The sequence below is a fragment of the Gadus morhua genome, chromosome 1 (assembly GCF_902167405.1).
Source record: "Gadus morhua chromosome 1, gadMor3.0, whole genome shotgun sequence".
Classification (NCBI taxonomy): Eukaryota; Metazoa; Chordata; class Actinopteri; order Gadiformes; family Gadidae; genus Gadus; species Gadus morhua.
In genome coordinates this window covers 30,509,907-30,533,273 of record NC_044048.1, presented here as the reverse complement: position 1 = coordinate 30,533,273, position 23,367 = coordinate 30,509,907, and the positions used below count along the sequence as shown (strand labels likewise).

General features: G+C 48.8%; 1 protein-coding gene across 4 annotated transcripts in view; it reads left to right on the top strand.

Moving 5' to 3' along the window:
* The first annotated feature begins 566 nt into the window (after positions 1-566).
* Positions 567-23,367, top strand: part of clstn1 (calsyntenin 1) — a 42,333-nt gene continuing 19,532 nt past the window's right edge. For 2 of the 4 annotated variants that reach the window (XM_030362417.1, XM_030362401.1), the window contains exons 1-6: positions 567-1,061; positions 15,262-15,384; positions 18,301-18,330; positions 19,840-20,035; positions 20,949-21,157; positions 22,601-22,750. In XM_030362417.1, coding sequence (XP_030218277.1) covers positions 980-1,061; positions 15,262-15,384; positions 18,301-18,330; positions 19,840-20,035; positions 20,949-21,157; positions 22,601-22,750 — 790 coding nt within the window. In that variant the 5' untranslated portion in view covers positions 567-979. The remainder of the gene's footprint in view (positions 1,062-15,261; positions 15,385-18,300; positions 18,331-19,839; positions 20,036-20,948; positions 21,158-22,600; positions 22,751-23,367) is intronic. The other 2 variants (XM_030362424.1, XM_030362409.1) reach the window with 1 other exon arrangement.

Here is a 23,367-nt window from a genome sequence, read left to right as displayed (position 1 = left end):
CCCACATGTAATGGCTTTTCTCCTGATTTTCCAAAATGATATACGGTGTGAAACAATCTTTCTGCGTCTGATTTCATGAGTGGTGCACGCGTTTCTCTCCCCCAGGATGTGTGAGCGGCAGCCAGGGTGTTGATTGGACTGCACCCCCCATATAGCTGCAATGAGGATGCTCTGTTTTCACACATCCGACGCTGTAAGAGCCGGGCGGTTCAGCAAGGGGAGGATGATATTGGGGCTAAGTGTTGTTGTGTGTTGTTTTAAATTATTAAGTTTATATTGCTCAAAGTACCACCTTCTGTTTCTCTCCTTCTGTTACTGTGCTCAATGTGTGTGGGTGTGTGTGTGTGGGGGGGGGGGGGGGAGAGAGAGAGAGAGAGAGAGAGAGAGAGAGAGAGAGAGAGAGAGAGAGAGAGAGAGAGAGAGAGAGAGAGAGAGAGAGAGAGAGAGAGAGAGAGAGAGAGAGAGAGAGAGAGAGAGAGAGAGAGAGAGAGAGAGAGAGAGAGAGAGACAGAGAGAGAGAGAGAGAGAGAGAGAGAGAGAGAGAGAGAGAGCGAGAGAGAGAGCCTGTTATTTCTATTTGAATTGTGTAAATCTAGGGGAGTAAATGGTATAGGCTACTGCTTGGCAACTCCCTCCCAACCCAACCAAGAACACCCCCCTCCCCTCCACCACCGGCCCAATCTTAGTTTAGCCGCCCGTGCTAAACTAGCTGCATGCGCTCAAGTCTCCCACAATAACAGTCTTGACGTCACTGGCCGTCGGTCTCGTGGATACAGCTGCAGACTGCAGGAGAGCGAGCGGCGATCGAAGAGAAGCGAAGAGCGGCGGCGTTGACGGCCATCTTAGAGCTACCGCGGTGACTGAACGCGTCTCTTCTGGATTAACATTTTTTCCTGACAAAGAAATATTCGAGCCGACTCACGTAGCATAGAAGTAAGGTCGTGTTCGCCACCCCCGTGTTTCAACGCTTACATTCGGGATGCAGTTCGGAAGGAATACACGATTCGCATCCGCGGTCGGACTGGTCCTCGGACTATTATGCGCGGTGGAGGCGGCCAAAGGTAAAGCCCCGTCGGGTTGATTTTGATGCACTTGTTCTCTCGCCTCGGTCCTTATTCTCTATCACGCGGTTATTCTCGTTCTGGCATAACGAGGGGAAACGGACCGGCCGAATACCTTCGACCCGGGAGATGTTGCCCATGTTATATAACGTTACAGTGATGTACTGGGTACCCTTGGGAGAGAGTCGGTCGGGGCGGAACCTGCTCCGGAGAGGAACCTGCTCCGGGGAGGGGTCAGCTGGAGCCGCGGCGGGGGGATGGAGCTCGTCTCCCCGGGCAGCAAGTGCGCTGCTGCGCGGTCATGTCTGCAGTGTAACCACCAGAAGCGACGGCGCAAAAAAAACCCACTCCGTTTATGGTTGTTATATCACCTTGTAACACCCTATATTCATACACTTACCCATATGTGTCGTGTTAGAGTTGCAAATCATATTATAAACGATGCCTTTATCCGCTTCAAAATCTATTTTAGGGTACCGGTAATCCTAGTCTTTTATAACCACATCCACATGTCATTTGTATAGCCTCCTACGACTTAATTTCTTAGTTTAGGTTTGAGTGATTGTGTAAGTTAACGTTTGACTATCTGTTCCCCACCGCACCACAGTGGCTTATTCCCCCATAGGCCTCGCGTCCCGTCTGGCAGCGCGGTGAGTGAACCACCGCGACCGAGGCTGGCTACGCATTGCAGATCCTCCTCACATGCAGCGATTTGTCGGTAGATTTAAAAATTAATGTGTTTTGATCACAGGCTTAGCGAAAGCCCTTAGCAGACCTACTAATGTTAGAGGGGGCAAACGTCCTCTGCTCTTCTGTGTCTACTTTAACGGGCCTTCGGATGAATCACAGCCTCTAGCTGGTACCTGCCTGTGCGTGGATCTTGGTGCAGGCCGACACACCTCCCGCCCTCTGCTCAATATTCACAGCTGCACCGCGTCCTTATCCCTCTCTTATCGACTTTGCCTTTACGCCCTCTCAGTGTTTACTAGCGTGTACTTGTAACGTCTGAGTAATCGGTCACTAGGTGTGTATTGCCCCCCCGACCCTCCGGGCTGTGATGTGTACTTTGCTTTTTATGGCACACCCATTTCGTGCGAGGAACTCAGTGGTGAAATAACGCAGAAACATAATGCTGGCACAAGCTGCTTCGTCCGTAAGTGTCGATGGAGCCTTGTGGGGGTCAGGCTGAAAGTGCTGTGTCAAGTTCAGGTGTGTGTGTGTGTGTGTGTGTGTGTGTGTGTGTGTGTGTGTGTGTGTGTGTGTGTGTGTGTGTGTGTGTGTGTGTGTGTGTGTGTGTGTGTGTGTGTGTGTGTGTGTGTGTGTGTGGCACCCTTGTTCTGCCAGTCGTTTGTTCAGCACACCTGCTGCTCTGCTCGCCCCTATGCTCTTATCAGCCCAGGAGCCCAGGAAGGCAGCCAGTGCCCTTATCGTCGGTGGCTAAAGGTCTCTCTGTGGGCTCTCTGATGCTGTACTCTGAGTTTAATCAGATTGTCTCCCTCCTCCCTTCACTTTTTTCCTCAACCACATTTGATTGTTCTTCCTTCAAACACTTTCTAGACTTTTCTATAGTTGTGAGTGACAAGGCGATAAGGACGGCTGTGGCGATTCTATCAGTGGTGGAACGTTATCCCCCGAGGAACAGACATTGGTCGGGTTTTAGCACATTCTGAAGAATCTCAGCACATTGTCATGGAAACTGCGATTCTTGAAACACCATATCGCTGCAAGGGTTATCCGCCTGCACGTACCGTCTGTCATGGTTTACTTGGGGTAATGAACCAGGCCACGACCAAGATTCACGGTTAAAGTCCATATAACATTTTACAAATGAATCACAATCTACTGTAGAGCTGTCTCATATTCAAGGGTTGATGGATAACTGTTGATCACTGCTATGGGGCTCTGCCGTTACTATGGTACCACTGGAATGGTACTGAATCAGAATATTGTAGTACTGTCCAGCACTGAACATTGAGCACACAATCCCTTCATAGCATCATTATATTATCCTTAATAAATGCTTACTTACTAGATATTCCAATAGCTTACTGTGTGTTGTGTATATATATATATATATATATATATATATATATATATATATATATATATATATATATAATGTGTCTTTATTTCCAAGCATCTATTGAAGAGGTGATAAAGGGTTTGTCATTTCTTCACTTTGTCACTTTCCCATCTCTGTTTATCTAGCAGCTGCTGAAGGCGGCCATTTTCCTGTGTTTAGTCCGTTCTCGTGCTCCTGATGCATCGGCCTTCCCTCTGCTTTGTCCACCTAAAACCCAGACAAAGAAGTGTGGTCTCCTGGAAATTTGCTCGCTTCATTCATCATCGAATCAACACACATTCTGGTTGAACAAATTAAGCTGCTGTCTTTGTGCTGACAGAGTTAACTTATGCGCCGCTGCCCTCAAAGGGCCGAGCTATGCAGGCCTACCATCCATCATGGGCAACACGTCCGCACCGGGGTTCACCCTCCTGGTCCTGTCATTGGTAGAGGAAGTATTCAGCGTATTGATGCCATCAATACGAATGCTATAATAATGAATGCTAAAATAGGCACTGTCTTAAAACTACTCCAAGTGTTGACGGAGCAGACAGCCTCTGGGTAGATGTCGTGTTTCAGCGTTTGTCGAATTGGAACTGTTTTTTCCATCATCTATATCAGTTAACGAGCCATTCAAGCACCTACAGGGAATTTGACTCGGCTTGCTGACGTCAAAGCAGTAAGTTACCAGACCTCAGCGCTGGAATACAGCGCCGTCTTGGGTTTAAGGCTGCAGTGATTCACTGGGACCTCGCTCCCGGTCTGCTGGGACGGGCGACAGACCACTGCCGCCTCACAAGGAGCCCCTGAGGAGGACGGGGGGCTCCTTGAAGCCTCGCGGCGTGGCCATACGCAACCCCCCTGAGGCCTGTGTGCGGCACTGTTATGGTAAACCAGACCTCTGTAGACACTCTTAGGCTCACAATGGCCGCATTGTCTCTGCCACCGGAACACGGTTACGTTCGCTCATTCAGCTCAGAGGCCAGAGTCGGCTTACAGGCTTTTTTCCCCACCTCTCTAACAACATACATGGGAAATACCAGAAGCCTGATAGCCATGCAGTCAGAATATAACCCTGGCAAGGACCCGCATGCTCTTCATTTCATTGTAATGCAGTACAGACCATTTATTTCTAGCCTGTCCCTTCCTGGGGAGTGACTGACGGGGAACTAGATAACGAGATAAGTGTCCCTGTCCAGGTCGTTGTGTAGCATGGCATGTCCTGATGACATTTCCCGATTCGAATCTGGCATTCAAATGCCTCTTGTCACAATTCGAGATTTATGGCAGAGACGTCATCAATCACTCTGGACAGCCTTGGTTTATGAATAATGAAGAAAGGGCGTTTGGTAGCAAAACATTGTTCTTGTTAATGACGAGTCAGGGGTCACTGGAGTATCGCGGTGTGGTTTGTAAATAGTTATTTTCTGAAGGCCATCAATGGGATGTTTGAGTCGCCACGGGCAGACGCTCTCAAAGTTAACTCTTATTTATTCACAGAACTCCCTCTGGAACAAAGGGGCTCCCACACCCCCATCTCAGCCGTGGAGCAGGTCACAATGTGGTCACTGTTGGAGACGTCACGGCTCCAAGCCCTCAAGAATGTGTGCATGAGATAATCCCACCAGATATGGCTCCGTCGCTGCTGGGGGCATGTTTGGCATCATGATGTTTCACATGGCAGAACTGTCAGGGATGGGCTCTCTGACGAGGGGTCTGTGTTTGGGGCGGTGGTGGTGGAGGTGGTGGTGGTGGAGGTGGTGGTGGTGGTGGTTGTGGGGGTGGTGGCTGGGGTGACTACCTCCTCATTGGTCCCTGGAGGAGCTGAATGGAGGCGTTGAACTGTCCAGAATGGGTCCTCGTTGGAATCTCGAGGCGTGCTCCTCTCTCCCTTGGATGGCTCACTCTCAGCCCATGATCCTTCCAGACATCTGAGGGTACTGTTGGGGTTCCTGAACTGTTCCTGAGTGTAGAATGAAGTGAGGAATCCCTTGAAATAGTGGCTCCGTGGAGAGGATGGAGTGGGTCACAGGACACCTTCCGTTTGTAACCAAATGAACAGACACATCCTAGCCTAATAAATTACACTTTAGGTTGGCCTCTTAATCTTGGCCTTTTAATAACGAAAGTCTAGGGACATTAAATCTTGACATCTGTCCTCATTAGTCACATCATTATACAATCAACAAATACCCAAAGAACTCAAAGTCCCACTGTTCAGACCAGCCGTGTTTCCTCTGTTGACTAGTTGCCCTTTACCAAATAAACGCCCTTTTTATCACCTGTTGGAACGCTAGGGCCACAGAAACCTTCTATGTTCCACAGGTTAAACATAAAGTCGGTCTTTAGACGGGAACGCCGAGCCATACACTACCTGCAGTGTGAGCCCCCGGGTCAGGCTCGCTGGTCGTATGGGTGCCCTGGCTCTCTCCCTCACCTTCACTGGCCCTTTGTGCCGTTCACACAGAGAGGGGATTGAGTCGCACGCATTCAGGGCCCTCTCCCCCCCTCTCCAGGGGGAGACGCCCAGCCCTGTGTGGGGTGGACCTGGGTGAGCTGAAGGGCCGAGTCGCGGTTGGTCCTGATTGCAAGAAGTACAAACAAACGGTTGTTGCCTGGCAGGGTGACTTGGAGACTGTGTGTGTGTGTGTGTGTGTGTGTGTGTGTGTGTGTGTAAGGGCCCCTGGGGCCGATGTATCCTTAAGGGTCTCGATTGCTTCCCAGTTGACACGCTGGTTGCAGACGGCCTGCCCAAACAGTCAGGGACGTCAGCAGTCAGCACGCAAGCACAGAAGTGTGTCCGGGCCGTCCACCGCCGGACCGAGCCCTGCGACTTCCTGCAGGGAACTGGAGAAAAACTAATTTGCACAATGGCTGCCACTCCTCAAATCTATATTTGTATACATCAAATAACTTGCCCTGTGTCTGGCCTGGTTTATTTTTAACTGTACGCATGTGAAGGGGTTTTTAACTGAATTTGAAGATCTTATTTTTGATAAATGATTGTTAGTTGCTTTGGACAGCAGTCCCATGTAAGTGTGAATGTTGATAATGGTTATCTTCAGGGGCTCATGTTAAACATGCACCAGACTGCTGTTGCGTAAGCGAGTTCGATCGGCAGGATAACCTCAGCCTCTGTGTTTAATGTGCTCTCATTGATCCATCGCAGGCGTCATTCTATGATATGCAAATGGGACCAGACGCTGTGCCGTGGGCGTAGTCTCCTGGCACGGCCTTTCATATTGCACAACAGCACCCCATATGATCCGGATGCATGAAATAACCTGGCGCCCAGAGGCCGACCGCGCCGGCTCTGGGCGGGGCTCTGGGTGAACCTGCAGCATGGGGATGTAGGGCCATATCTTTTTGGGGTTGAGTCATGCCGGGAGTGAAGGTTTCATTTTCTTTCATTTATTTATTTAAAGGACAGTGGACATTAAATAAAAACCTATTAAAGGATACACACAGCAGATAACAACAGTATAACAATATGAGAGAGAGAGAGAGAGAGGGAGAGAGAGAGAGAGAGAGAGGGAGAGAGAGAGAGAGAGAGAGAGAGAGAGAGAGAGAGAGAGAGAGAGAGAGAGAGAGAGAGAGAGAGAGAGAGAGAGAGAGAGAGAGAGAGAGAGAGAGAGAGAGAGAGAGAGAGAGAGAGAGAGAGAGAGAGAGAGAGAGAGAGAGAGAGAGAGAGAGACCATATGCTGTTCTCTTTTGTTTACCCCTGTAGCAGGAACAACACAGTAGGGTTTAGGAAGGTTCATTACGATGTGGTTATGGTGATGTGTTATAAGAATGCAATTCCTTTTCAACAAAATGTATTTTAATCGAGTTACAGAAAACTGAGGATGAGTTAAATTCAGCGTAGTCCTTTGGTTCAGGCCAGCTCGATGGTAGAGCATGGACTCTAACCCCGCCATGGTTAGGGGTGCAACTCCCGCCGGGGCCACCCATGCTAAGAATCTTATCAGTCATAGTACGGAGACACTCGGAGACACGTGGGATAAATGCGTCCACAGAATGGCCTATTTTTATTTATGTCTTTGCATTGGAAGGGCAGCCAAGTGTAGGTGAATGTGATGATGGCAGCCATTATGTATTTCTCTGTGCAGCAGAACCTCACCGTCTTTTCAGTGGAAACTCTTTTCAGCGATTCTTTGTGCCAGTCCTTTCATAAATAGTGAAGCTCCAGCCCTCTCCATGTCCCAAATAGGTCGCGGTGAGACTAGTAGGGCCATATGAAATCTGTTTTATTTTTTTCCAAATTCCGTTTTATTTTTTTCCAAATTCCGTTTTTTCCGTTTTAATTTTCATTAATTCCGTTTTTACACTTAAAATCATCAGAACGAGTGTCAAATAAGTGCGAACGAATACAATTTAATCAGATAGAAGACTACATTTATTAAAACATCACAACATTGCACTGTTTTTAGTGCTTTAAATAAAAACATGACATAAATATTAAAGTGCTTATAAACTCTTTTTTTATAAACTCAAATTGTTGTTTGAAGGGGCGTGCCCTGGCTACGGCGTTCATTGTTTTTCATATGGATTTTGGACTTCAAGTGGTCATCTCACGTATCTTTGCGTTTCCAAATCGATAGTATGTTGACATATTCTACAAAACACCTGAGGGATAGAAGTGTTTTGGATATTGTTATCCAAAACAATATGTGACCGAATTACGGGCGCTTCAACTTCTTCTTCGGCTTCTTGTTAGGAGCGGGACCTATTGTTTGCGGGGTGGACCGGGGATTTTTTTTTAACATTGTTGTGCGAGTGACTGCTAAACATTCAGTGACGTTAATGTCACCTGTGTTGTTTCCCTTTTCCCTCGAAACTGAATTTCACCAAAATAATGGCGAATTCCGCTGCATTCCGCTGCATATTGTAAATGTTACGTCTGATGTGCCTTGTCCCTGTTGCATGTTATATGTGCTAAAGAACAGGAACCTGCTGGAAATCAGTTATTTTACTAAGACAGGCCCGTTTTAAATTGTAACTCTGTTACTTTTAATACTTTCCTGCTTAATAAAATAAAATAAAAATAATAAAAATAAAAAAAAAATATCAGTTGATTCCGTTTTTATTGTCCAATTCCGTGATTCCGTCCGCATTTTCGTTATCGCGGATTTCATAGGGCCCTAGACTAGAGTCACGCTCACGCAACCCCATATCATAACAGTAAAGGTAATTAGTTATTCCTACTCCTCTATCAAATTCACAGTCTCGGTCTCCACATGCCCACGTCCAGATGGTCTAAGACGGCAAACATTAAGCCCCCAAGCGGGCGATGAAACCTCCTAAATCCCCTAGTGTTAACATAGAGGTTGGGTGTCACACTACACGCACACTCCGTTTGAGTTAATGCTCCCATTAGACAAATGATCACGAAGGCCGAGATGGGAGAGGGACTGATTTCAATCAGAGCAAAGATGTAATAGAGTCGTTCTTTGGAGAATCTTGATCCATTAATAGCTTTAGATAATGGATGATTACATTTTCTTTGATAACTATAATTTAAACTATTTCCATTAGACACGATTGACAAGTTAATAGAAGCCAACTGTTGTTGACAATAGTGTGGCCTATGATGGTCTTTTACTCGAGAGAATTCAGAAACAAGGAGTGGTCTGATTTTCCTGCATCTTCTCATGGTATCTCCTTTGACCTCATGGCACCTCAAAGCCCTCCTGCTTCAGGGTGGGGCAGCCCCCTGCTGCCCCACCCGCCCAGCGCTCGCACCCTGCACCCTCTCTAGCACCCTGCACCCTCTCTAGCACCCTGCACCCTCTCTAGCACCCTCTCTAGCACCCTGCACCCTCTCTAGCACCCTGCACCGGCTCTAGCACCCTGCACCCTCTCTAGCACCCTGCACCGGCTCTAGCACCCTGCACCCTCTCTAGCACCCTGCACCCTCTCTAGCACCCTGCACCCTCTCTAGCACCCTCTCTAGCACCCTGCACCCTCTCTAGCACCCTGCACCGGCTCTAGCACCCTGCACCCTCTCTAGCACCCTGCACCGGCTCTAGCACCCTGCACCCTCTCTAGCACCCTGCACCCTCTCTAGCACCCTGCACCCTCTCTAGCACCCTGCACCCTCTCTAGCACCCTCTCTAGCACCCTGCACCCTCTCTAGCACCCTGCACCGGCTCTAGCACCCTGCACCGGCTCTAGTCCCAGCCCAGTCCCAGCCCAGTCGGGGTCGGGGTCGGACCGGCTCCGGCCCGTCCCATTTCGCGGGCGTGGTCAAACCAAACCCCCCTCCCGGTCAAACGTCTGGCGGCTCCCTCCCCACCAGGGGGCCCCTGGCGTCCTGACTCATGGGGGGGAACCAGCACCCCACTGGTGTCAGGAGAGCAGAGCCCCCATACGTCTCAACCCGTCAGATCTCATTCTGGCCCATGCATTTCTTCTATTTTTCTTGTTACAAATATTGTAGCTCAAATAAGCAGTTTGCTTATTTGATGAATGTTCTGTTGCATCTTGGCGGCGGAGTGCAATTATTGTAACTCGCTGTGGACGAAGGCGTCCATATATGTAATGAATGGCACCATGTAAAAAAATAAATGATTAAAACCGTGCTGCTGGCTGCAGGTTTACACGTCGTCCTCGTTGATACTGAGGCCTGGCCTGCCTTCTGGAAGCATGCTAGTAATAATGAAAGTAGTAACTGGATTTGGTAATTGTACACTAATCAAGAGAAGTGTTCATTATGGGGAGACATTGTTGTGTCAACCGCATAGGCTATGGTATGTTTACATTAATTTGTAGATCTACAGTAGGGTTTACAGTATTACAACTCACTGGAGTCGTTTTGATGCTGAGTATCGGCCACTAAAACTCCCATGATGCACTGCGAGGTAGAAGTCCTATATACTGATAGTTGATCAGTATATAGGACTGTTATGGTGATAGTTGCAGGGAACCTCAAGATTCAAGATGGTTTTATTGTCATATGCACAACAATTACAGAGCAGTCGCTGGCAATGAAATTCTTTAGTCTTGTCTCTCAGAACATCATGTTCCAGGCTTGCAGGGCCTACTTATTGCCTTGTTATTTTCCCAGGAACTTTATCAGCAGGACAAGAAGGTCCAAAGGGCCTTATAGTGGGTCCTTCCAGAGCTTCACTGCCTTTGAGTTTCACAGGTTAAGGGTTTGGTGCGACAGGGAGCCCCTATGAAAAGTGCTATATAAATAAAGTTGCCTTGCCTTGACTTGCCTTGCCTTGCCTTGCCTTCTCAGTTAGCCATTTATCCAATCCACTGTTTGATTGCATATTTTAGTGTAATCATAACGGTAAACGGTCATTACTGCTCAATAGCAGTAATGACAATCCGATACTTTCTGAAAATGTCCATGCATCGTGATATGAGTATCTTACAACGATCCCTCCTATAACGTCTGAAAATCATGTTTCATATTGGATTTATTTATTTAAACCTATGCTGCCTTAACCTTTTCACAAAAACAAGACTGCTGTTTTTGTTCTATCTTGTGTTCTAATCATTTCTACGTATCAATTACACTCAATTACACAATCTGAATTACCCTCGCCTTGTCATAATCATTTTATTGCACAGAGACCGAAATTGTTTAGGTGCACATCAGATCGTAAAGCGCCCTGTCTCCGAGGCGGCGAGCCAGAACAGGCGTGGGCAGGACGGCAGAGGGCCAGCTCCCCGGCAGGGCGACGCTCTGGCTAGCTGAGCTAGCTGAGCTAGCGGAGCGCTGGAGCTCCTCCTAAGGCCAGGACGAGCTGATCTCCTGATCCGAGCATCGTTCCACTGCTAGACTGTGGGTCGCTGGGGCCCGCCGCTGCCTCCCTGGGGGCTGTGGGTTGGCTGTATCCTATTTGTATAATCTGGGATATCTTCATGGATTTACAAGAGTTCATGAATCCTAACTGGATGGGCTGAGGAGGACGATGATCCAATCTGTGCTTGTTATTTGCACCCCTAATGGACCCCGTGAACCACGATCAAAGACAGCAGCGCCCCGACTCCCAGGATTAGTTCACACCGCTTCCATTTCTCGTGTCCTGCGACCTGGCGAGTCAGTAAAAAGGGAGCATCCCGTTAAGGGATTAGGTGTCAGTAGTTTAACGTACTGTGTAACAGGATTGCGCTGCGTTCCTGTATACTGTGCTGCTGCTAGCTCAAGGGCCTGCCATCTGCTGCCGCACGCGCCATCCTGATTGGCTGCCTCCCTTCCTCTATCTGAAGGCCACATGTTCGGTCTTGAGGATTTTCAATATTGAAACGAAAAGCTCTGATAAAAAGTTGGACTTTGTATCTTTTTTTTGGGGGGTAATCTGGAAGGCCTTAACGTAAGGCGGACTGACGGCCTGTTTCTCATCAGTATGCCACAACTCCTGCTGTCAGACTTTGTTTCTGGGGGTCCAACTCCTGCTGTCAGACTGTGTTTCTGGGGGTCCAACTCCTGCTGTCAGACTGTGTTTCTGGGGGTCCAACTCCTGCTGTCAGACTGTGTTTCTGGGGGTCCAAATCCTGCTGTCAGACTGTGTTTCTGGGGGTCCACCAAAGCTGCTCTTTGTTTAGAGGGTTTCAGTTAAATAGTGTCCGTAACCCTCATTAAGCCCCACAGTACAAAACAACGACGTGTTGGAGTCAAACTGGTTTGGTAGCCGCCTGGGGGCAAACAGAGATAATCCCACTCACTGTTGGCTGTTATTACTGAATTCATAAACAAAAATCACTGTACTTTACACTTCTGAGGCTGAACACTAGGCAGACCTAGAAGAGAGTCAGTCCATGAACACACACCACTGGATGCATGTAGAAATGTTGTTTCTGTATCCAAAGTTTTCTGTCTGTCAAGATAAGTGAGAAAGCGTTTGAAGGAATAGGCTTCTTGCCCATCCACACATCAAATTAAAACGGTTGTTTTCAACTTCAGTCTCACAGATTCTGTGTGTAGGGAGACAAATCAGTAAATGCTGATGCTGTGGTCTTTAATCCAGCATACTGTTGACATCCAGGTGTTCCTTTACCTGAGAACGACGCCCAGTAGATTGGTCTGTTCTCTGTCCGGCCCCCTCTGCTGGAGGCTTCAAAGGAGTGGAAGGCCGGGTCTCTCTTGCTTCTAATAACGCTGGTATTTTGGCTGCATGGGTGATTACATGTTTCATCTAAAGTAGAAGGAAGGAGCTGGCATTGTGCCAACCCGTTTAATAACCAGGGCAGGGCAGCGCTCTTCTGGAATTGATCAGCTACTTCAAAGCTCCCCTCCTCGCCTAATCACCAACCCACCTTCACACCCAAGCTTATTGCACCTTTGAGGACTAACCAGTTGGACTATAATGGAGCTATAACAGAGTTATTTGTGCAATAGCCTCTGCTATCCTCGTATTCAGATTCTCTCTTAAGTTATACCATCATGTTATAGCTAAAATAGCATTTTGTGTAGCCTATCTTTGTTTCCATGGCTTCTCAGCATCACTTCACCAGAACAGAAGTTGCCCTCCCCGTGGAGGGAGGATGAAGCCGTCTGTCAAGGCCCTTGTTGGTAATTTCACACAATTGATGTGCGTTTTTCACGCATTGGACTCCATTGTGCTTGCTTGACATTTCACAGTAGGAGTCTGTGAGGCAGACTGGCCTGGGTCTGTTAAAGAGAATCCTCCGCAGTCATCCACTCCTCAGTTCATCTGTTCTGTTCTGTCTGGGTGTGTGTAGCTCTTAGCTCTCCGCTGAACCGCGTCCCATTTATCCGCGAGACAGTCCGGTAATGGGAACATACCTCAGAGTGTTCCTGTGGATGTACATTAGTCTAGTTCCCCATTCCCCCGCAATGCCTGTCACTATGGTGACCCCCAACAAAGCCCTGACTGGCACATCTGCCTCAACAATACCGCAAATGAGTCATATCTGACCTTTACTACGAATCACGCTGGTGACATTTACAAATGTTCCACTATGGTTCTAACAGGACCTGCCATCCTGCCAGCGAGACGGGGCTATGCTAGGCAGCGCCCACGGTGGTGTGGGTTCAATAGGTTGTCACAACACCCAGAACCAATGGGGCTGTCCGGAGCGTGTGGCCCGGCTGACCTATAGAGGCTGAGGCAGATTAGTGTAGTCGTCTGGACCTCTCTAGAAACAACCGGAACACTCAGATTTCACGGGCAAATCGAATGAATCCTTCCCATTGGTACTGCGGGAACCGTTTAACTCGATTTTCATAGAAAGAAGATTGACGTTCTGAAGTTCTAAGGCACCGTAGCCTGTCGTTTTACCTGTAGCCATCGGCTGCTGCGCCTTGTAATCTAGAGCACTTTAATGGTGTTGAGATGGTATCACGTTCTCATCGTGTGTTCATAGCCATGTGAGATAGGCGGTAGACAGGTTCTTCAGAGGTGCCAGACTGTGTAATTGCAACTGGAGATGATTGAAATCTGTGCACAAATCCTTATGCAAATCATTAACGATTCCTCAAGCCTCATGTTGTAGTTTCAAAATCAAGAGCAGCTTTGACGGTCTGGACTCTGGCTGGCGACGGAACAAATTATCGTTTTATTCAGTTAATGTGGTTCATTGCAAAGGGCTCAATAATTGTTTAACTCAATCATTCTCTGAATTATGCAGCGCCTATCAAAGCACTAATATGTTTTGCAGAAATTGGATTTGGCTGACAGCATTTTTACTCTTTTAATAAAGAGAACCTCTTGTCATTATGTATTTACTGCTATCGCATTAGAGAACTGTAATAGCACTGCATTGGTGCTTAATGTCAATGTTCAGAAATGCTAGTTTAAGGTTTATAATTACATTTCATTCAATGTTTTACAGATCTTCCCCAATGAAGCAATCCAAGGCAACAATGCTTTGTCCTGCTCAGATGCGTAGATGTTCTGACTGTTTCATATGCTAATATTAAAACTCTTTATGATAATACACAGATAATACACATGATTAATAATATTATTATGAATACAAATAATGACTCTTAAGCAAATAAGGACTCTCATCAGGCTGGTAGCCTGATGAGAGTCCATTTACTATGCTAACTTTGTAATTCTAATAATACGTTTATAACGTATCAGGAGGTCGGTAGGTCAGTCCAAGGTGCAGCCCCTGTGATATTAACGCAGAGCGTTGTTGTTCTTCCACGCTGTCCATCACTCCACAGCTGAGGACATGCACCTGATTGGCTCAGCCACCTGCGCTCAGCAACCTGCTCAGCAGCCCGCTCAGCAGCCTGTCCGCCTCACACAGCATCATCGTTAGGGCGACGGGCCGGGCTGCCCGTTGACATGGCGATGGAGGAGGCTCCCGCGGTGACGGGGGGGGGGGGGGGGGGGGGGGGGGGGGGGGGTGCCGCAGGGTGATGGGGTGCCGCTCCGTCTCGTTCAGGGGTCCGAAGTCAAAGCGGCCATGATGAGCCAAATTCGTCGTCATGCCGACGAGGGCGCTGTCAGAGCCGGTTGTGTAACGCGTGGGCTCAGCTGTTCTCGTATCCGGGAACATTACAGTACCTGGCACAGCTGGCACCGTCGCCATGGTAATAATCCATCTCTGATGGAGGCGGGCTTCTGTATCTGTTGAGGAAGCAGGAGTTGCAGCTTTGCAGGTTCTTTCAGGGTGTACGGCTGTATGACTTTGGGTCTCGCATGAATCTACACACAGGCATGGCAGCGTTTACAGCTGTGCAGTGATGCAGAATAGGAACCGTGTCTTTTTAGTGTTCAGGTCGTGTTCTCCAATACCACAGACCGCATGCTGTCGTCGTTTCTGTCCAGCTGCGAACACCGTTCCTCCGGCTGCTGTCTCATCTGAAGCCTGTGTGTAGCAGTTTGTCGCAGGAAAGGGGACATCTGAACGCCCTTGGGTTTTAACCAGCTATTATCAGGAGGTGGTACGGCATTGACATCTGAACGCCCTTGGGTTTTAACCAGCTATTGTCAGGAGGTGGTACGGCATTGACAGGGCAACGGCCGCTGATCGATGGCCGGTTATGTTGCGCCCAACAGACTGTTCCTTTTGAATGTTACTACAGGGAGTGATGTCCAAAATGTCTTTCACAACCGAGGTCAGTCGGACCCGTCCATCCGTCACAGGCCTTCCCCGACGAGGTACCGTCTACTCAACGCTAATGAGCGCCCTTCTCTCCCCCTGCAGTGAACAAGCACAAGCCATGGATCGAGACGACGTACCACGGCATCGTGACGGAGAACGACGACAAAGTGCTGCTAGACCCGCCCCTCATCGCCCTGGACAAGGACGCACCGCTGCGCTACGCAGGTGAGGGAGCCGCCGGCGCCACGTCCTCAGGCCTCATCACGTCCTCAGGCCTCATCAGGGCCTCAGGCCACATCAGGGCCTCAGGCCTCATCAGGGCCTCATCACAGCCTCAGGCCTTATCACAGCCTCAGGCCTCATCAGGGCCTCGGGCCCCATCACGGCCTCAGGCCTCATCACGGCCTCAGGCCTCATCAGGGCCTCATCAAGGCCTCAGGCCTCATCCCAGCCTCTGGCCTCATCACGGCCTCGGGCCTCATCAGGGCCTCAGGCCTCATCAGGGCCTCAGGCCTCATCAGGGCCTCATCAAGGCCTCAGGCCTCATCCCAGCCTCAGGCCTCATCACGGCCTCAGGCCTCATCAGGGCCTCAGGCCTCATCAGGGCCTCATCAAGGCCTCAGGCCTCATCAGGGCCTCAGGCCTCATCACGACCTCAGGCCTCATCAGGCCTCATCTCGGCCTCATCCCGGCCTCCGGCCCACAGCCTCAGCCAGCTCTCTCACCCTTCATCCTCAGCCAGTTGGGAAACATAAAGGCCCCAACTCACCAGCACGGCCCAGTTCCCCTCGCTGGGAATACATTATTTATAGTTATCACTTATTAGTATGCGTTTTTTTCTGTGTCAAGAACACAGAAATACTTTGCTTGGCCAGTTTTGTATTTGTTTACTTCGTATTGATGTTAGACTCATCGGAGAGGGTGAGTCATCTGAGTATATTAAACATTGATATTAAACTTAACTTCAATAAGTTATAGGAAAATTCAAACACTCGTTTATTTCCTCCACTTCTGGGTTTCCCATTAAAAGGCTTCTTGTACATCAGCCTGGATGTTGAACACAGCGCTGTGTACAGCTGGCGCGCAGGCCGCCCCTTTTGATATGCAGATCAATCCCAGCTCCCTTTAATCTTATTCCTCCTTCTCAGAGCCTCATTAGATGAGTCTTTGTGCCAGAGCCGAGTTGGACCCTGAAGTTGTTAATCACACGGGCATTGACTTTGGCCAAGTTTCAGAGAACCGCGGCCACAGGGGATTATTTCCCCTTCACCCCATCTCCCGGTTCTGTGATCTTTCCCTAGTCTGCCCTTTCCTGCCCACCCCCCATGGTACGGCCTACAGTGAGGAGATGACCACACATTACCCCAGACAGTCTTCATAAATACAGGGTGGTAATATCTGGTAATGGTAATATCTTAGAAATAAAGCTAAAGCCAAGATGTCAAGAGATATATTGAACGCCCCAAATTCATTTTACCGGCTTTGATGGGACTATTGTAAAAAGGTTATGAAAAGTTATATATAAAAAACAACAACAACGTGTCTGGATCGATGGCGAGGCGAGCTAAACACGCCAACGATAATATGAGGAGCAGCACTTACACGGACGACACGCAGTGGAGAAACAGAGGCTCCATCAAACACTGTGTCCTTTCAGTGCATGATTTTGGTTTCCTTTCACAGTAAATTAGAGTTAAAAGCGGCTCAGTGCCCCTTCTCCTTTCAGCCGTGTGGCGGTGGGGGGGGGCTCGCTCCCTTTGATGGGCGGGGGGCTTTGCGAGTGGACATGGTGTCCCCTGCCACCCCGGGCCCTTCAAAGGAGCACCGGGCGATCTGGCTTCAGACGGCCGTAGCGGAGCAGGCTGCCTCCTGCCAACCCCCGACCGGCGGCCATTATCGCCGTGCCAACAAACACGGTCCTCACTCAGAGCTGAGCGGGCTGCGAGCTGACTGGCGCTCTGAGCAGGCTCAGGCCGCTGGACCAGGAGCCGGTTTAGCTTTAGTGCAGCGACGCTTTTAGTTTGTCTGACGGAGCCGGTCTGACGGAGCCGGTCCACTGAACATGATGGGGCGACTGGACCGTTTTAAATTAGATTCACACTTTCTCGTGATCTGGCACACGAATCCCATAATACTCTGGTGGCTGGTATAAGCCAGTTCCGACCCAGCGCTATTTGATTGTTGAAAATCCTGAGCAGGGGATTGGCTACTGCTCACGATGTTTAAACTGCTACCTGCTATTTCACCATGCACTGTAATCGTTCACCAAACATTGTGCCGCTGAACCCTGCCCGACGACAGCCGTGGTCCTGTGTGATGTGGGGGGGGGGGCTGGAGATGGAGGACGGGCAGTGGGGTTAGTGTGGGAGAACCGGGCGACAGACCCATTAAAACACGTCTGAACTCCCCAAACGCTTGTGAGAGCTGGTCATTAGCGCTGGGAGGGCCATGGACGGTCAGGGGAGAGAGGGGGAGAGAGGGGGAGAGAGGGGGGAGAAAGAGGAGAGGGGGGAGGAGAGGGGAGGGGAGGGGCGGGGGAGGGATGGGAGTGATGGGAGAGGGGGCCCAAAGTTTCCGCTGCATGACTGGTCCCGACACTAATGGGGGAATCCATTTGTAATTGTCTCGGTGAAAACCAAACCCAGGGCTCCAGCCCCACGAGGCCGATCAGCCGGGCAGAACGGGCGCACGGGAAAATGGAGTCCGGTTGTGTATTGTTTTGTCCCCGATAACGTATTCATTATTCAAGGTGCCTCGCATTGATAATATATCTTTGTTATCCAATCCAAGATAACCATTCCTTGGTGTAAAGCATTAGCAGACGGCCCTTGTAGGATTCAGAAGTGAGGGCCCATCTTGTATAAGTTCTTTAAATCCAAACTAGCCGCAACATGATTGGCATTTCGTGTGATGTTTTGAACCCTTCCTCAGCCTCTTCTGGTAGTTTGTATGGCTTCATGTGCTTATAATGTTCTTCTCTACCCTTCTCCCTTCTCCCGATGATGATGATGATGATGATGATGTGTCAATGTCCTGTGCATTACCTCTGTATGTATCTGTCCTCTGATCCTCTGTGTATAACCTCTGAACCTCTTCCTTCCCTCTGCCTGATCCCGCTCTATCTTCTCTCTGTCCTTGTAGAGAGTTTTGAGGTGACCCTCACCAAAGAAGGTGATGATAGGTTCTTTCTTCTGGCTTGTGCTCAGTTTCCTTTTCTTGATTATTAACCCACTAACGTTAAATAAAGAGCACCCTCACTTCACACGACTTCAACAACTACTACTTCTCCTGTCATGCTCTTTTGATTCCCCTTCTCCCATTTGGTTACTTTTTATAAATCTCTTTGCGTTAAGTTTTTGTTTTCTCACCATTTGAAAAGTTTCCATCACTGGATGAAAAGTGTGTTGTTTTGGGGGTTGGGGGATGAGAAATATCTGTGCATGAGACATCCATTGCAGTTTGCAGACCCTAACAGTTTTTCAGCTGTTCAAACAGTGAACCCAAAAGCTGCTTATTGACCGCAGTTTCTGATCCGGATCTAAAATGGATGCCCAAACCAAACTACAACAGAAGCAATTGGAACTTGAATTGGCATAAAAAAAATAGCATCAAAGACGATGAAGCATATCGCTCTTTCGGGGGTGTTTTTCTCTTTCCCTAAGCTAATGCTGCTGTGCAAAAGAGATAACTGTCATAAGCTCCCCTCCTGGTCTTTACCTTGAATTAATAGCTGCTGAGATTGTTAACTAATGCAAACTCTCTCTGCTGCAAAGTGTTTTTATTTTTGCCTCATGCATCTTTGCCGTAGTGGAAGTCTTTAGCTAATGCGCCAACACTAATCTACACCATAGCATGGCTGCAGTCGTCACTTTCTGTGGATGTCAAGCCAGGTGATATTTCTAACCCCAGTTCTCATCCAGTGGGTATATGTTCCTTGTTTTGACCACTGCTGTTGTACTGATTTGATTCTTTTGACAATTAGAATTTCTTCTCATTGCTTAGACACTTGGGAAGTGAGAAGCTAAATTTGCAACTTACCTGAACATGATGTTGAAGTGAAACTTTTGTTAATCTTTTATCTTCTAGACTTTTCTTTTTATTAGTCTTAAGAGACTTTGTCTGAAATGGAGTCTGATCACCGTAATAAAACCCAGTCCACTATTTTTGTAATGTTTTATTAAAATATTTTTTTTTTTTGGAGATAGTTTGCATCTGCAATTAGTAGTACGTCTTTGTACCCTTTAATTTAGCAGTGTTAGTATCACGCCCAGTTTCTGGGTGTGCTTCAGGGTTTATCTTACCAGTTCTCCTGTCTAATGCCTGTCCATGTTATCTTTTGGGGTGTTTTTTACCTGCATGACTGGATGCCAAGTGGCCTGGAAAGACACTAAGCCATCTATGTAACTAATTGTCCCCCCCCCCCCCGATCCCCGTACGGTGCTTTTGGCTTCCTCCACAGACTCCACCCGCCCCCCCAATGTGCACCACCCCTGGCTGCCAAAGCTCTTTGGCTGATCTTTATTTTGTCTGCGTGAAGTTGCCGTTTGCTGATAAGATCCTTTTTTCTTTTCCGTTTCCTTGTTACTTTTGGATGTAATAGCGGTTCAACCGTAAGGGGGTCGGTCGGTTTTGCGAAACTTTTCTCAGCCAATACTCCTTTGACCTCTTGACCTTGTTCAGGCGAGATCTGCGGCTTCAGGATCCACGGGCAGAACGTGCCCTTCGAGGCGGTGGTGCTGGACAAGTCCACGGGCGAGGGGGTGATCCGCGCCAAGGGCCCGCTGGACTGCGAGCTGCAGAAGGAGCACACCTTCACCCTGCAGGCCTACGACTGTGGAGAGGGCCCTGACGGAGCCAACATGAAGAAGTCCCACAAGTGAGTCCCCGCCCTAACCCCGTGGAGATACAGGATAAATCACACGCACACGCACGCACACACGCACGCACACGCACACCTGCATGCACTCATGTACACACAAACATGCGCGCATCACACACAACACTACAGCCTAAGACATACAAGCACATAAACAAACACACTATCTTCACATATTTCTGTGAAGATAGTTGTGTGTCAATGCAAGTAATATAAACTTATAATAATGATGCAATATACACAAATGATTATTCAAAGAATAATAATTAAATTATAAAGTTAAAAGTTAAGTTCTAAATGATCCAATTCTAGGCCGGTGAACTCATGTAATGGCATTATGTATTCTACCCCACAATGTCATCGCCCCCCAAAGATAGAAAGTAAAGTATAAAAAGGAGTCCTTATTTATACTTTATATTCAGTAATAAAGTACCAAACCCTGACTTGCTTTGTATTTTGGCAGACAAAAGCAGTCTAGGGAACCTTCTAGTTATAGCTGGGCTCTGCGGTCCATTACACTGATCAGACACAGTCTGCCGGCGCAGCCTTCAAGGGGTTTGGAGATAAAATCCTGCCAACTCAAAGTTGTTGGATTAATGGTATTTGCGGTTTAGGTAATTAGATGGAGTGAGTTAAGAGGGAGAGATGTTTTATCTGCAGCGCAGGCAAAAGGAGTGGATCAAGTCAATCCTCAAATTTCCATTTGTGTAATTCAAATCTATTTTTGCATACAACCTCGTATGATATACGTACGGTGACTGAGACATTTATGGAGTTGATGATAATAATAATCCTGCAGATTCCTTTTAGCCTCCCAGAATACCTCCTCCCGTCGTGGCTACAAAGCTAACAGCCACGCACCCACGTCACATGACCCCGATAACACATCTGCCCCCCCCCCCCCCCCCCTCAGGGCCACTGTCCACATCCAGGTGAACGACATCAACGAGTACGCGCCCGTGTTCAAGGAGAAGTCCTACAAGGCCACGGTGATGGAGGGCAAGCAGTACGACAGCATCCTGCGGGTGGAGGCGGTGGACGCCGACTGCTCCTTCCAGTTCAGTCAGATCTGCAGCTACGACATCGTGACCCCCGAGGTGCCCTTCACCGTCGACAAGGACGGTGGGTCCCCCCCCCCCCCCCCCCCCCGGGTCCTCGTTGTATATTTAGCGCTGGTCTCGGGTTTCGGCGGGTATTGATCGCTGTAATCAGGGGGGGCAGCAGGAGCCCTGATCAGGATTCAGAGAGGCGTCTGAGGCGGGAAGGAGGGGGGGGGGGGTCACCTTGAGAGCCGTGCTGCATGCAGATCCTCTGAACCCCCCCCCCCCCCCCCCCCCCGTCCGTTAAATATTAAACCAGAGGGCTGTCGGAAGAACCAAAGAGCCTGCAGAGCCTATAGAGCCTATAGAGCCTATAGAGTATAGAGCCTATAGAGTATAGAGCCTATAGAGTATAGAGCCTATAGAGTATAGAGCCTATAGAGTATAGAGCCTATAGAGAATAGAGCCTATAGAGTATAGAGCCTATATAGTATAGAGCCTATAGAGCCTATAGAGTATAGAGCCTATAGAGTATAGAGCCTATAGAGCCTATAGAGTATAGAGCCTATAGAGCCTGTAGAGTCTATAGAGTATAGAGCCTATAGAGCCTATAGAGTCTATAGAGTATAGAGCCTATAGAGCCTATAGAGTCTATAGAGCCTATATAGTATAGAGCCTATAGAGCCTATAGAGTATAGAGCCTATAGAGTATAGAGCCTATAGAGTATAGAGCCTATAGAGTATAGAGCCTATAGAGCCTATAGAGTATAGAGCCTATAGAGCCTGTAGAGTCTATAGAGTATAGAGCCTATAGAGCCTATAGAGTCTATAGAGCCTATAGAGTATAGAGCCTATAGAGCCTATAGAGTATAGAGCCTATAGAGACTATATAGAGCCTGTAGAGTCTATGGAGTATAGAGCCTGCAGAGCCTATAGAGCCAATCCTATGGCTTTATAGGCTCTACAGGCTCTATAGGCTCTATACGTCTAGATGCTCTATACAGGCTCTATAGGCTCTATAGACTCTATTGGCTCTATAGAGTATAGAGCCAATAGAGCCTATAGAGTCAATAGAGCCAATAGAGTCTATAGAGCCTATAGAGCATCTAGACGTATAGAGCCTATAGAGTCTATATAGTCTATAGAGCCAATCCTATAGCTCTATAGGCTATATAGACTAGAGTCTATAGTCCATAGCGCCTATAGAGCCAATAGAGCCTGCAAAGCCGGTAGAGTCTGCAGGCTCTGCAGAGTCGGCCTTTTAGGGCGTTGACGGACAGGGAGGCGAGAGGAGGAGAAACCCCTCTGGCGTTGAGGAGCTCTTCTAGTCAGCCGAGGACAGAGCGTCTAAACGTCAGTCAGAATCCGAGGCGTCCGTCATATCATTCTCGTCACATAATAGCAGAGAGTGTTCTGCAGGCATCGTTATAAATACCGTACCTGCGTGGGGCGGACGGCTGCCTAGACGTCCCCCCCCTGCCGTCGCTCACACCGCCTGTCTGTGTGCCCCCCCCCTCCCCCCCAGGCTACATCAAGAACACGGAGAAACTGAACTACGGCAAAGAGCGCATGTACAAGCTGACCGTCACCGCCTACGACTGCGGGAAGAACCGGGCCTCTGAGGACGTGCTGGTCAAGATCAACGTGAAGCCCACCTGCAAGCCCGGCTGGACAGGTAGCCCCCCCTCCTCCCTCCTCCTCCGTTCTGCTCACACACCCTACACACACACCCTCTACACACACCCTCTACACACCCTCTACACACCCTCTACACACACCCTCTACATACCCTCTACACACCCTCTACACACACCCTCTACACACACCCTCTACACACCCTCTACACACACCCTCTACACACCCTCTACACACCCTCTACACACCCTCTACACACACCCTCCACACACAACCTCTACACACCCTATACACACCCTCTACACACACCCTCTACACACCCTCTACACACCCTCTACACACACCCTCTACACACCCTCTACACACACCCTCTACACACCCTCTACACACACCCTCTACACACCCTCTACACACACCCTCTACACACACCCTCTACACACCCTCTACACACCCTCTACACACACCCTCTACACACCCTCTACACACCCTCTACACACACCCTCTACACACCCTCTACACACACCCTCTACACACCCTCTACACACCCTCTACACACACCCTCTACACCCCCTCTACACACACCCTCTACACACCCTCTACACACCCTCTACACACCCTCTACACACCCTCTACACACACCCTCTACACACCCTCTAC